The sequence below is a fragment of the Schistocerca serialis genome, chromosome 12 (assembly GCF_023864345.2).
Source record: "Schistocerca serialis cubense isolate TAMUIC-IGC-003099 chromosome 12, iqSchSeri2.2, whole genome shotgun sequence".
Taxonomy (NCBI): Eukaryota; Metazoa; Arthropoda; class Insecta; order Orthoptera; family Acrididae; genus Schistocerca; species Schistocerca serialis.
Genome location: NC_064649.1, coordinates 35,130,291 through 35,144,585, shown reverse-complemented (window position 1 = coordinate 35,144,585; position 14,295 = coordinate 35,130,291). Strand labels below are relative to the sequence as shown.

The window sequence follows — 14,295 nt, the reverse complement described above, 5'->3', positions numbered from 1 at the left end:
AGAAGCCTTCAGCCGAAGTCCCACGCATTATGCATGCAAGTGTGCACTGGAACCTGATGTATAAGATTGCAATGTAAGGCAAATATTGCACAAGGAACTGTAATAAAACCCATACAAAATTTGGATAGTGCAAAAACTGAATATGGAGGACCTGCCAATGAGACTATACTTTTGCTGTGAACGGTTGGAACTCATGAGTGACAATTCAGGTCTTTGCGACAATTTGCTCGTAAGTCAAGAGGCCAGTTTTGTTATGATTTGTTAACAAGCAAACCATTAGATACTGGCCATGGGAAAAACCTGAAATACTAACGTGAATCAAGTATAAATGGGATTTTATTTTTAAAAATTCAGTTATTGAAAAACAAAAAGCAGTCACAGTTTATTTTTCCACACAGTTTCTCACAATATAAATAAATTTTTTCCAATGAGAAGGAAGGTTTTTTTTATCACAGAACTGTAGAATGAAGCTGGTTGCATCAGGAGCCATCTGTGCAGTGGATTCCACTGTGCCCTCATCATCTTGAAATTGGTGCCCTCCTAGAGCTTCTTTAAGTGGTACAGACAAACAGAAATCACAGCATGATAGATGCAGACTGTAAGGGGGATGATGGAGTTGAGTCTAATGCATTTCCTGTAGTTTGAAGACCATTAGAGCTGCAGTATGAGGCATTGTTGTGGAGGAGGATGACCTGTTGAATTGGTTCATCTCGTCTTTTATGTCGATATCCATTCCTCAACTTCTTCAACAGTATGCAGTAGTGCACAGCATCATTTGTGCATTGCCATGTGGGGTAGCTGTGCTGTCTGAGGCATCCTGTCATGGTCCGCGTGACTCCCCCCATCGAGGTTTGAGTTTGGTCCCATAAGATCTTACCATAGATTTACAATTTTTTTTTACATTTGCGAATTGCTCATGTAAAATATCAATGAGTCCTGGCTGGAAGGGGGTGGCGGGGAGAACACACACACACACAGTTGAAAGATTCTTACCAAATGACAGTCGAGTCTTGGCTTACACTGGAGTTGTCTCCCCCCTCCCTCTCCCATACCTTGCTGCTTCTTTTAAATTTGTGAGTGTAGTGGAGGACCCACATTTCATCACAGGTGATAATTTAACTCAAAAATGCATTGCCTTTTTTCGCAAACCTTGCTGTAAGTCTCTGACAGACCTTCAAATATCTCAACTTCTTATATTTGGTCAAAAAGTGAGAAACCCATTCCAATCACACTTTATGGAACTGTAGATCATTTGTGATGATCACTTGACAGCGCCTGTAGCTTATCCTGACCTGTTCTGCAATTTATGATTCTCTCATCCATCAGTCACCTTGAAGGATGTCTCAAACTGCACAAATGTTTTCCTCTCTAATGCTGGTCCAAGGACAGTGATCGTATTGCTGATTTTCCACATCTTCTCATCCTTACCTGAACTCTTTATGCCAGGCAAACACACATGTATTTGACAATGTGTGGTCACCAAACTATGCAGTCAGTATCTGGAAAATTTTGAGGACTTGAACTCCTTCATGAACAAGAAACTTTATAGTTATGTGCTGCACAGTGGAGGGTTGCACCTGTTGCTCTGCCATCATGAGTGTTGCTGATGTAGCTGTTGGGAGTATGTAACGGCTGGCTCTCCCCACTCCTAACGGTCCCACCAAACAATACTAGAAGCATGAGACTGGCCCTGTGAATTGTTGATGCTTAGGAACAAAAATTGATTTATATTTGATTCAACATTGTATTTCATGAAAGTTAGAAAGTGATAATGAGGTGTGGCATATCATCATTCCACATCACAGAGCCTTATTTATTTGAAGACAACTGCGGCAATGCTGTTATGCAGAGGGGGTTGGGTTGTTTTGGGGAAGGAGACCAGACAGCGAGGTCATCGGTCTCATCGGATTAGGGAAGGAAGTCAGCCGTGCCCTTTGAAAGGAACCATCCTGGCATTTGCCTGGAGCAATTTAGGGAAATCACGGAAAACCTACATCAGGATGGCTGGACGCGGGATTGAACTGTCGTCCTCCTGAATGTGAGTCCAGTGTTTAACCACTGCGCCACCTTGCTCGGTGTTATGCAGAACATTGTGTTCACAAGCCAAACCATTTCCATGTGTGACAGTTCACCGACCTTCCTGTAACTGTGAATGCATTCTTCCAATGAGATGGGGCTGCAAACCGTACCTCGCAACATTCCATTAATGTAGTACAGAACATCTTTCCTTCTCATCTCATCTTCGAGAAGGAGACATTTCCTTGCCTCTGACATGTGATTACTTTCTGTGGGTTCATTAGAAAACTCAGATCTTCTGATGTGACTCACACACACCATCCAGGAGTGAAGGACCTTATTCGGAAGGAAGTTAATCAAATTCTAGTGTCAGTCCTGCAAGATGTGATGTCAAATTTCCATAAAAGGCTGAAATGTATCTGAAGGAAAATGGCAGCCACCTGCATGATGTCATTTTCAACTGATGGGCATTTTAGACTGTAAGCATTGTAAATTGATGTATTTTTTTATATCGCTGTGAATAAATTTGTATTGCTGGTGGAGATTTCACACACATCTTCCGCACCTATTATTTTGCTGTTTCTTCTGAATATCTTGCAATTTTTGATGTGATTGTTATAGTGAGACCTGAAAACCCATCTCCTTTTTTCTGAGTAATTACTGGTTGACTATAATTAAAGTGCAGTTACTCATGTAGGTCCTGTGTGCTGTAATTATCATACAGCAGTGAAACTTGGTAGATATGCCAAAGTGTTAATATGGAACTGACTTACGCTGGAGAAAAATTAATTCCAATTTGGCCATCAGGTGCAAATCTGGCACTGTACAGCACCTTTTTGATGTCTCTGATGCTCATACTGAAGAAACTGTGTAAGCAGCAGTGAATAATAAAGTCAACATTACGCCTTTCTAACTTGTTTAACTTTTCCTGCCCAAATCCCATTCCTAATCATTACATATGGAAACATTTTGATATGTCTTTCTCGCATTCCAACCACCAGGTCTGCACGTGCTGGTCAAAATTTGAACTAGGTTTTTTCCAACAGAAATCTGTTCAGCTATAATGCATTAGAATATCTAACTAGTTCTGCTATCATAGAACAATTACAGCCCACACTGGACTTCTGTGTGTGCCAGCACTTTAATCGTAACCACTTAGCATGTAGCATCTACACTGATGTGACAGTATTCCTTCATCTCTCTTCCAGTGATATATTCTTCCTCTTGTTTTCGTACTGACGATGTAGAACCAGCTGTTGACACACCATCTTTTACCCCCATCATACCTTATGATGAGAGGTGACACAGGTACATTAGTATGGCACTGACCCCTATCTGGATGTATACTATTATTGAATGAAACAATGTAAACAGTTCCATCTGAGATTAGATGACACTAAGTTTTTTGAGTGAGGAATTTGGCAAAAAATGGGTAAATGTGATAATAGTTTCACAATTTTCATGCAATACACTGCCCTCTTGATAAGGTTTGAACTGCATGCACGCCGAGGTCACTTAATAACCAGAAACTGTTTTAGAACTGAAAATGGTGCAGCAAATAAGGTCTGTGCAAAAAATTCTGGAAAATTTGTAATTTTGGACCAATGATGTGTTGGAGCAAAATGCATTTGGCATCCCTGCACACCTGTGTTTAATGTGTAACTGCCAGAAGTTTCATTGTTGTATGTCTATTAGTTATTGTTCAGTGCTGTATTGAGTAGAATGTTGTGTCATACAGTTTGTGAATTTCAAGATGCCAGAGTTAGAGAAGCAATGCATTTGCATTAAATTTTACGTGAAACTCAAGGAAACCTTTACAGAGACACACCAAATGATGCAGGAGGCCTACAGCGATGAGTGCTTTAGCCATACTTGGTGCTACAAATGGCCAGACAGAAGTTAAAGATGACCCTTGTTTAGGATGCCCTTCGATGTCTACTGATGACACTCATGACAGGAACGTCAAAGGAATTGTGCATGCCAATCAAAGACTGACTGTCTGAGAGATTGCAGAATAATGTAACATTTCAGTCGGATCATGTCATGAAATCTTGACACAGCATCTTGGAATGCATTGTGTTGCCCCCAAATTCATCCCACAGCTCATAAGCCCAGACCAGAAATACCATCGCCTTGCAATCTGTGAAGAGTTTTTGGATCATGCTAATGAGAACAAGATGTTCTTTAAGAGAGTCATAACTGGTGATGAGATGTGAGTCTATGGACCACGACCAAGATTCAGTCTTAACAATGGGTCAGGAATGGTTCTTCAAGACCAAAAAATGCTTGCCAGGTCAGGTCAAATGTCAAAGCCATGCTGATACTTTTCATTGACTTTGAAGGATTAGTTCATCATGATTTCATGCCACAGGGACAAAGTGCTGGTCAATGGTACTATTTGGATACGTTGCAATGCCTGCAAGAAAATGTGAGAAGGAAACAGCCTGAAATGTGGCGAGACAATTTGTGGCTCTTGCATCGTGATGATGGCACTCACACATTCATCCCTGTTGGTGCTTGACTATTGTACAGAAAACAAAATCACTGTGCTGCCATGTCCTCCATACCCTCCACACCTGGCCCCTGTGGATATTTTTTTATTTCCAAAGTTAAAAACTCCATAGAAAGGATGAAGATTTGCAATGATACACAAATAATATTCGCAGATGGCATTTCACATGATCCAGCAAGAGGCATACCGACAATGCTCCCGGGAGGGGAAACAACATTGGGAGCCCTGTATAAATCGTGGAGGAGAGTATTTCAAAGTAGATCGTGCACAATAAGCAAAAGGTAAATGTAGAAAAATTTTGTGGACAAAGTTCCAGAATTTTTTGAGCAGACTTCATACACAGTCCTAACACTGTGTAAAGAGACTCACTGATACACGATTTAGAGAAAATTTGTAAGATAATTTGTGTAATCATACTTTTTTTTTTTTTTTTGTTAATAGAATTTTTGCTGCCTAGTTATATTCTCCTTTTGGGCCAGACTTTCTCTAGAACTTTCAATTTTGCTGCTACTGTCTGTGCCATACCACCATCTGTACCCTCTCTTTCCCTTCAAAACTGTCCACTACACTGTCAACTGTTTTTGACTACCCCTTTCAATGGTGGTGTGAATGAATCCTTGCACACTTCTGAACCTTCAGTCACTTTCCTACTTGCATTAGTGTAAATCTGTTTCTCCTGTTTGCATATTTCATTTAGTTTGTCTGAATTTTGTTTATAGATGTCATCTTTAACACATGTATAAGTGTTCCTTAAATCTGCACATAGTACTACTGACTGTGGTACACCATGAGTTCCCATTTGAAAGGTCTGTCTCTCTCTCTCTCTCTATTCAGATTTTTCTCTGTTATCACTTTGAATACAGAACTGACACTACCCACAACACTTAATAATCCCTGTGTTATTCTGTTTGTTTCCTTAGTTCCCCTTCACATTCAATCTGGGGTGAAGTATCAGCCTGCAGCCACTCTTTCATCTTGTGGCTCTCACCCAGTTATGCTGTCTGTTTACAGTGTCGTTCCACACTATATTTCTGTGTTAACACTGCTGTTCAGCAATAATCTCATCAGTACTGTTCAGTAAACACTCTTCTTATTTTATACATTTTTGGTGTATTATCTTATTTCATTTTATTTTTATTTATCTCGTATGTCAATTCAGTTCTGTTGGCTGCACAATTGTTAAATGAGTGCAAGGCTAAGTGAAGTTAACTTTGGTGATGGAGGGTAAGAGTAGTTCTGACAAGTTAACGAATGCAACAGATTTTTCACATTTCAGTGGTACATGTAACCACAGAACACTATATTCCATGAACTGACATTCTGAATCTCAGTTTAACTAAAAAGCATTAATATAAAAGTATTATGAAAAGAATAGATTGCTACTCATCATGTAGTGATGTTGGCTCACAGGCAGTCACAATGAAATACTGCTAAACAATTAACCTTTCATCCAAGGCCTTCTTCTGAAATAGACAATAGACACACACACACACACACACACACACACACATTCATGCAAGTGTGAACCACACACACATGACCACTGTCTCTGGCTGCCGAGGCCAGATTGTGAGCAGCAGTGCACGATGGGAGAAGCAGTCTGGGTGTTGGGGGTAAAGAGGAGGCTGGGGTGGAGAGGGGGAGGGATAGCAGGGTAAGCATGGGGATTGATGAAATGCCACATGGGGAAGCATACTGGGTGCCCTGAAATGAAGGATGTCCTATGCACTATCCTTCCCACCCCTCCCACAGTGGTATTTTGCCGTCCACCGAACCTACACAGTATCCTCGTCCATCACTACACAACCCCTGCTCCCAACCCCTTGCCTCAACATTCACACCTCTGTAATAGACCTAGGTGCAAGACCTGTCCCATACATCCTCCTACCAACACCTACTCCAGTCCAGTTACTAACATCACCTATCCCATCAAAGGCAGCACTACCTCTGAAACCAGCCATGTGATTTACAAGCTAAGCTGCAATCACTGTGCTGTATTCTACATTGGCACGATGACTGACAAGCAGTCTATCTGCACGAATGGCCACTAATAAACTGTGGCTGAGAAACAACTGCCCAACATGAAGTTCTTCATTTCAATGGGTTCACAGCCTGTACCATCTGGATCCTTCCCACCAACACCAACTTTTCCAAATTGCACAGGTGGGAATTCTCCCTGCAGAATATCCCATGTTCCAGTAACCTTCCTGGCCTCAATCTTTGTTAGTCACTGTCCTTCACCCACCTACCACCTCCCCTGTTCCCATTCCAGCACTACACAGCGTGCTATTCCACATCGTACCTACAACCTTTTTACTTCTCTTCCTCTCTCTCAACCATCCACCAGCCATCAATATGCTGGTTGAGGAATGGAACTTCCTACCACAAGAACTCCTTAGGAACCTCAGGGACAGCATGGGAGCACATGACAGAGCATGCATTGCCACCCATGGAGATAATACATACTATTAAGGACCATGTCCCACCTTTTGTTTTGTAATGTCCACGAGACCGTAATACATAGAAATCATTGTCTTTGAGTAAAAGTGTCATTCTGTTTGTCTCCTTATGTATTTCTTTCAGTTATTTTCTGTACTATTGGGTAGCACTTCTCCTTACGTATACCTATGTATAATCAAAGTTTTGTTGATCTGCATTCCTTTGTAGTGGACACATCATGCTAAAGTTACTTTCATCCTAGTTTTGCACACCAGTGTAAATTAGGTGATTGAGTTCAGAAAAAATATGCTAACATAACTATTGTGCTAAATTTGGTAAATATTGGTTTTCAAAAGATTTAATTTTTTAAATTGTACTGGTGAAAAATATATATTCATATATTATTGAGGTTTATGATAAACAAGAAGTGTTTTGAGCAAACTGATAGCCTAAGCACATCGTACATGGATCTAGAAAGAGTCAAGTTCTGCATTAACTGGCAGAAGCAGGCACTACAGGCAACTTATTAAAGTATACTAACAACAAATTATGCCTAGTGTTAACCTGCTCAAAGTCATTCTTACAGAAATTACTTCTATATTTCTTTATATGTGAATATTATACACATCAGAATGTATGTGTAAGTCATTCATGCAGCAGCTACCTACTTCACATTATCTTCCTGACATACAAGTGAAGGCTCAAAGCAAATTGATGTTGTGTCTTACTTGCACTGTTTTCTAATGAAGCAGTTATGATATACTGGTTTTGAATGTTGAAAGTAACTGTATTTCCTAATTTTTGTTTTACTTTCTATAATTATCAAATGCCTTTCATAATTACTGTGAAATAGCTGTCATTTTGGTCTACATTGTAGCCTCATTTTAATTAGTCTGCACAGAGGATGTAAACTTTTGTGGAATCAGCATCAGGTTTAATGACTGTCTAAATTCATCATGATGTGTAGTGCTGCAATAATAATCATGACAGTAACTGACAAAATGTGTCTGCTGCTTATGCCATGAATAGTTCTTAGCATTTCATGAGAATAAATTTAAAACTTCATCTTTTTAAAGTTTAATAATATGTGTCTGTGATGTTCCATTTACTTGTCCATACATATGTCTCTGTGATTTTCCATTTACTTGTCCATGTTGAGTATACTGTGACTGAAACATAAAAAATCTGTAAACAGAAATAGTATTGAGCTGGACAAGAAAGAAACAAACCAGGGGCAGTAAAAATTTTAGCTGATAATTTTGCAAATCTGTTTTTTTTCATTGTGTTATGTTGTATAACAATTGTAAAGGATTTGTGATAAAACAGATTCAGTAATAAACCAATCACTTGAAATATAAATGAAGACATAACAGACATTCGGCCAAGTATCATAGCCGATTCAGTCTGAGCTACATCAAATTTTTTCAATGCTTCTGAATTAATTCACTTTCTTGCATCTCCAAAAATCATGTGAATATACTTCTTTGAGGACTGACTTCCAACCTGTTTGATGTTAGACTGTAATTTGTTGTATGTTATGTGACAGAAATGAATACTTTTAATTTGCTACTCATACTCAAAAATTTGATATCTGTTGAACTGAAACTATGTAAAAAGTAAAGCAAAATTAAGTAATCTTCTTGCAGTACCACAAAGTCTTTAATTCGGTATAAAATTAACATTGCACTAAGGTAAATATATTGTTTTCCAGGGTAATACTCCTTGCCGCAGCCCCTGGAGAGCTCCTGCCTAGCTTTCCAGAAGCGACACACGCATTTAGTCAAAGTTTGTGTCAGCTGAACGCTGCAGTAAATGGACAGACAGTAAGTGTTACTAAATCATAGTATATATATTGGTTAGTGCAAAAAGAAGACCTTTATCATTAGGTATCACACTGAAAACACAATTTCCGTTGTGATGAATACCTGGAACAGGCACCTCTAAATAAACACGTTACAAGGTGTGTCCGTAAAGCAGAATCCGATGACCAGTAAAGAAAGCCAAAACATCACTAAGTGAGAAATGTTTATAGGAATATTTACATGAATTCACTGGGTACTTCTCAATATAGTCACCACCACTGTTGAGGCATTTATTGTGCTGCACTAACAGTTGTGTGCCCATGTTGTAAGAGACTGCCACCAATGTGTGGAGCCACAAAGTCACTTCAGTCTGCAGCTCTGTTGAAATGTTTTCCTGCCAGAAAAAGCTTCACGAGATGGAAGACATGAAAGTCAGTTGGGCTGGGGTCGGGACCATAGCAAGGCAGTCATAGATCTCCCTTCTGAACTGATTCGACACATTTTGTGTGATGTTGGCTGCACGGGGCCTTGCATTGTTGTGCACAAGTGTAACACCTCTTGTCAACATCCCACATCTCCTGTTCTGGACCGTCCTCCCCCAATTTTTCAGTGTCTGACAACACTGACCAGCATTTACAGTGGGAAAGGCGACTGTTGGGAGGGCATAAGTAGAGTTGGTTTTATTTCACGAGGCACTCTCCCATTTAGCTCCTTGCCTGTTTTCCTTGATAGGATGGTAGTGACCTGTGGTCACTGGTAGGCACAGTGAAAGAAGATTCAAAATTAGTTATTCATTTCCATAAACATACAGGTAGCATTTTGACGCATGGTTGGCACTGTCTGTCAATGCCCGCCAAGGAATTGCATCATAAGTGGCCTTCACCCCGCTTGAGGCAACTGACACTGCACACTGTGACACTGGTGGTTTGCTGTTTTGGTGGCCCCAGTACTGGCTGTACCATGATGCCACAGCAGTGAGTGATGGCGGGTGTGTAACTTACACACACTGACTTGGGAGGTGCTCTGTCTCCCCCCGCTCACCACCATTCTTCATTGTCTGTTATACCATGATAATAATTGCCGTCTAGCCATGAAGTTTGATGATATTTGTGTGCCATCCAGGAATGCTGTGTTCAGCCTGCTGGAATGTGTGGAACGCTGGTGTCTTGACCCTGGTGGGATGGAAAGAGCTCCAGGTCCTCCCATCTGTTACAGAAGCAGACTGTGGTGTTGAACTTGGTGATTTGTGATTATGGCTTGATACCCATCTCTCTGAGTAGCAGCTGTTGTTGTCAGTAATTTGCAGGAAATCTACAACAGAGTTGTGCGTTGCAAGATGTCAATTTTCTGCACTGAGGAAATCGAGTGTGAACATTATGTATGCCATCAATCCCTCTGACCAACTGCCTTATGAGCTAAACTGCTGGGGTATTTATGGAGTGAGATAGAGGCTAAAGTTTACCCAACATCATTCATTGTGACCACATCATAGGGCTTGCTATTATGAAGGTATCAGCAGTTTTCCTTCTGCCATGCTTGCTTAATAAGTCTGTTAGAGTGTAGAAATGATTCATAAAAGCTCTTGGTACCGTTTGTTGCATTTGCCTTAGCCTTTCTTTTGTCACATAACAAAGGTGATGTGACCCTGTCTGGTTGCTCTGGCCCACTACATTCTGCTGTAGTCTGCTGCCTGGCTCACCAGAAATGCCAATGTTGTGTTTTGCCCTGACACAGTCTCCAAGGTGAAATGTTTTCATTGTAACCACTTCATCTCGACATTGCTGTAATGTAGTGAGATAGCTTTGCTCAGGGTCTATGAAAATTTTAACCATTTTACTGTCCTATACATGGTTGATGTGCAATAGCAGTCTCCCTTCATGGTAAAAACTTGCCACGAGGGCACCACCTTGGTCCCAGAAGACAGTGCGCATGATTTTTGACAGAGGTAGCTTGGATTTGGTCTTCACAGGTGAACCACAATGCTGCCAATGCAAGGACTGTTGTTTTGTTTCTAGTGTGCCATGCTATTCCTACATTTTATCGCCAGTAACAACACGTTTGAGGATCTCTTCTACTGCCTACTGCTGTGACTGGATGTTTGGTTTTGTGTTCATCTGTCTGTTGCCTTGGCACCCATATTGCATATACTTTCTGAAAGCTGAGCTATTGGGGCACAATTGCGTGCAACAGCTGCAGGAATTGATGAGAGAATTCTCAAATCATGAAGTGCTGGTTCTGCAAAATTGCTTGCAGCACATTTTCCTTCAGTTGTTGTGTCACTGGGGCAGTAAGCCACTATGGTCTTCATCACAAATATGGTTCATCCTGAACCATCATCAGACCATGCTGTTGCTCATAATTTTGAGTCCATGCACAGGGCACAACTGGTGAAAGATCTCTGCTGCAGAGTGCTTCTGAAAGTAAAAAAAAATCAGATAACTGCACAAACCTTGCAGTTGGTGGCAGACAGTATCAGACTAGCCATTATATCCTAGCACTGTGCAGTAACCACATCCCTCATGAGACTGAAACTGCACTGCATTATCCCCATGTACCTACTCTCTACTCTTGTGATTGCACATTTGTATCCAACTGCTGATGCCATCTATGGATGTCATTTTTGTATCCAACTTCTCATGCCATCTATGGATGTCATCAGAACTTACTTTCTGGATGCACCTCTTGTATGAGGCAACACACCATAGCAGAGATAATTAATTCATTACACTGACAAGGGGAGGCCACAATGTTTGAAACGCGGATTTGCTGCAAACTTCGTACACTCGTAGTACTCCTTGAGGACAACAAAGTGTGTAAGCAGGAGCGCATACTTCTCAAGCGTTATTGAGAAAATCGCAAGATAATTTTGGTTGTCAAATATATACCTGTGCATGGCCATTTTTGTCATGAAACGGCGGCAGCAGAGTGGTTAGCGTTCAAGCACCGTAATCACTGGATCAAGTTCCATTCTTCAGTTGTTTTTCTTTACATTTTCAACACAATCGTTTTCTTTACTATTTTTATTACAACTGATATATTGGGAAAAAAATACATGTAATTGGATGAACTTTTATTAAATTTACAATGTTATTTGGTGGTCTACAAATTTTTATTATCATGAATAATATAATATTCATAACTATTGACTAGTAAATGACCAAACGCATAAAGTGATACTGAAAATGTATGCTTGTCCACGATTTGAGAAATCCCTTATACCTGGAAGGAGTCTGAAACTACTTGTTACCTCCAAGTTTTGACCAGCACAGACGGCTTTCGAAAGACGTACAATTAATCGTCGCTTTCAGCATTACAAGTACAAGTTGCAGGATGGTATTTTTTGTAAAAACATGGATAACAAAGTCAAACGGCACCAGCTGCACTGAATAAATGCTATGTTTCTGCATACACAAGGTCTTTGGAGGCTTTCTGTGGAAACCTTGTTAACATTTTCAAAAGCCTCTCTTTCAGCCGATAATTTGGAAGCAAACTACGCATAACGCAGTATTTCCTTAAATATCTGTGCTGATAATTGGTCATGCAGTATCAAGTATATTTTAATAGCATCTTCACAAGAAGCAATTTCTCATTCTCTTTCAATTAAATATGAAAAATTTTGAAGACACGGACAAGCATACATTTTCAGTATCACTTTATGCATTTGGTCGTTAACTAGCCGATAGTTATGAATATTATATTATTCGTGATAATAAAAATTTGTAGACTGCCAGATAACATAGTAAATTTAATAAAAGTTCATCCGATTATACATATTTTTCCCATTATATCAATTTTAATATAAATAGTAAAGAAAATGACTGTGTTGAGAATAAAAAAGAAACTGACAAATGGGACTCGATTCAGCGATTACAGGGCTTGAATGCTAACCGCTCAGCTGGTGCAGCTTCATGGTAAAAATGGCCACGCACAGGTATATATTTGACGACTGTAATTATCTTGTGATTTTCTCAATAACGCTTGAGAAGTACACGCTACTGCTTACCCATTTTTTCGTCCTCAAGGAGTACTACGAGTGTACGAAGTTTGCAGGAAATCTACATTCCAAAGGTTGGGGCCTCCCCTTGTGAGACAGAAAGAACCTTAAACTTATGAGTTGCCGGAAATGGAGCTACTATGTCAGGCACATGGGACCTTTAATCAGCATAGATAATAGGCATAAGTAATATTGTGGAAATGATAGTTAATTACAGTCAAGATATGATGATAAGAAAGCTACTGGTCTACATGTAATATCATAACTTATAAGTGCCTGTATTTCCTACATATCTGGATTTAAAATTGTATACTATCTTGTATTTTGACAAGTCCTGCATCATAAATGTGATAAAACGTGCTGTAAATAAATTAATGAAAAATAAACATAAATGACACTAGCTCTGTTTCAAAGGCAAAGAGAATAGTCTGCTGGGCATACTTTTAAAGCCAAAGGAATGAATAACTGGACTTCTTACTGTTTTTGATGTACCACTGCTTTTAATCAGTGTGATTTTAGCAAGGCCAGTGAGGCTCCGCCACCTTGCTACATACCCATGAATTGTCGCTGTTAGTTAAAGTATCAATATAAAAATTTGGTCCTCACCATATCCCACGTCATTCCATCTTATTTGATCATTCACTCACTCACTGGTCATACCGGACTTGAGAGTGCATTACCGCAGCAACGTATTTTCGCCATCTGTCCCTGTCTTTGGGCTATTTCCTTCCATTCACCTTCAATACCTAAGCTCCTCAAATCATCCTCCACATTGTCCTCCCATCTATGCCTCGGTCTCCCCACAGGACGTTTTCCCTCTAATTGCCCGACCAGTACTCTGCACACTGCCCTGCCCTCATCCATTCGAGCTATGTGACCCGCCCATCGCAGCCTATGTGATTTAATAATACTGATTATGTCAGGGGTTGAATAGAGTTCGTGAACCTCTTTGTTATGCAGTTTTTGCCACATTGCGCTAATGTCATCTCTTTTTGCTCCAAAAATTTTCCTCAAAACTTAGTTTTCAAATACTCAAAACGGCTTTTCATTTTGCACTGTGAGAGACCAAGTCTCACACCCATACAGCATAACTGGTAGAATAATAGTTTTGTATACTCTAATCTTTAAACTCCTAGACAATATCCGTGATGAAAGTAATCTATTCAGTGAGAAGTAGCATACATTTCCCCGCCCGTAATCTCTTCTTCAGTTCCGATTCAATCTCATTTCTCGAAGTGATGTCCACGCCTAGATACTTAAATGTGTTCACTTTTTCAAACTGCATGTCTCCAACTCTTAACATTTCCTGATCTACTGCTGTTGGCATTCTAGTAGTAACCAGGTATTTAGTTTTGTCTTCACTTATCCTTAGGCCTACATCTTCACAAGCCTTGATTAACGCATTCACATTTGCTGTTACAGCTTCTTTCCTATCGCTAATGAATTTAGATCATCTGCATACCCTAATATCTTAATATTTCCATTTAACTCCACACCCTCTGAATTATCTGCTGCCATTCGTACAATATATT

At 40.0% G+C, this 14,295-nt stretch overlaps 1 protein-coding gene across 1 annotated transcript in view; it reads left to right on the top strand.

Annotated features, from left to right (window-relative positions):
- LOC126428393 (DNA (cytosine-5)-methyltransferase 1-like) overlaps positions 1 to 14,295 on the top strand; it is a 93,830-nt gene that overhangs the window by 58,998 nt on the left and 20,537 nt on the right. The window contains exon 21 of the mRNA XM_050090317.1: positions 8,679 to 8,790. Within this exon, the coding sequence (XP_049946274.1) occupies positions 8,679 to 8,790 (112 nt within the window). The remainder of the gene's footprint in view (positions 1 to 8,678; positions 8,791 to 14,295) is intronic.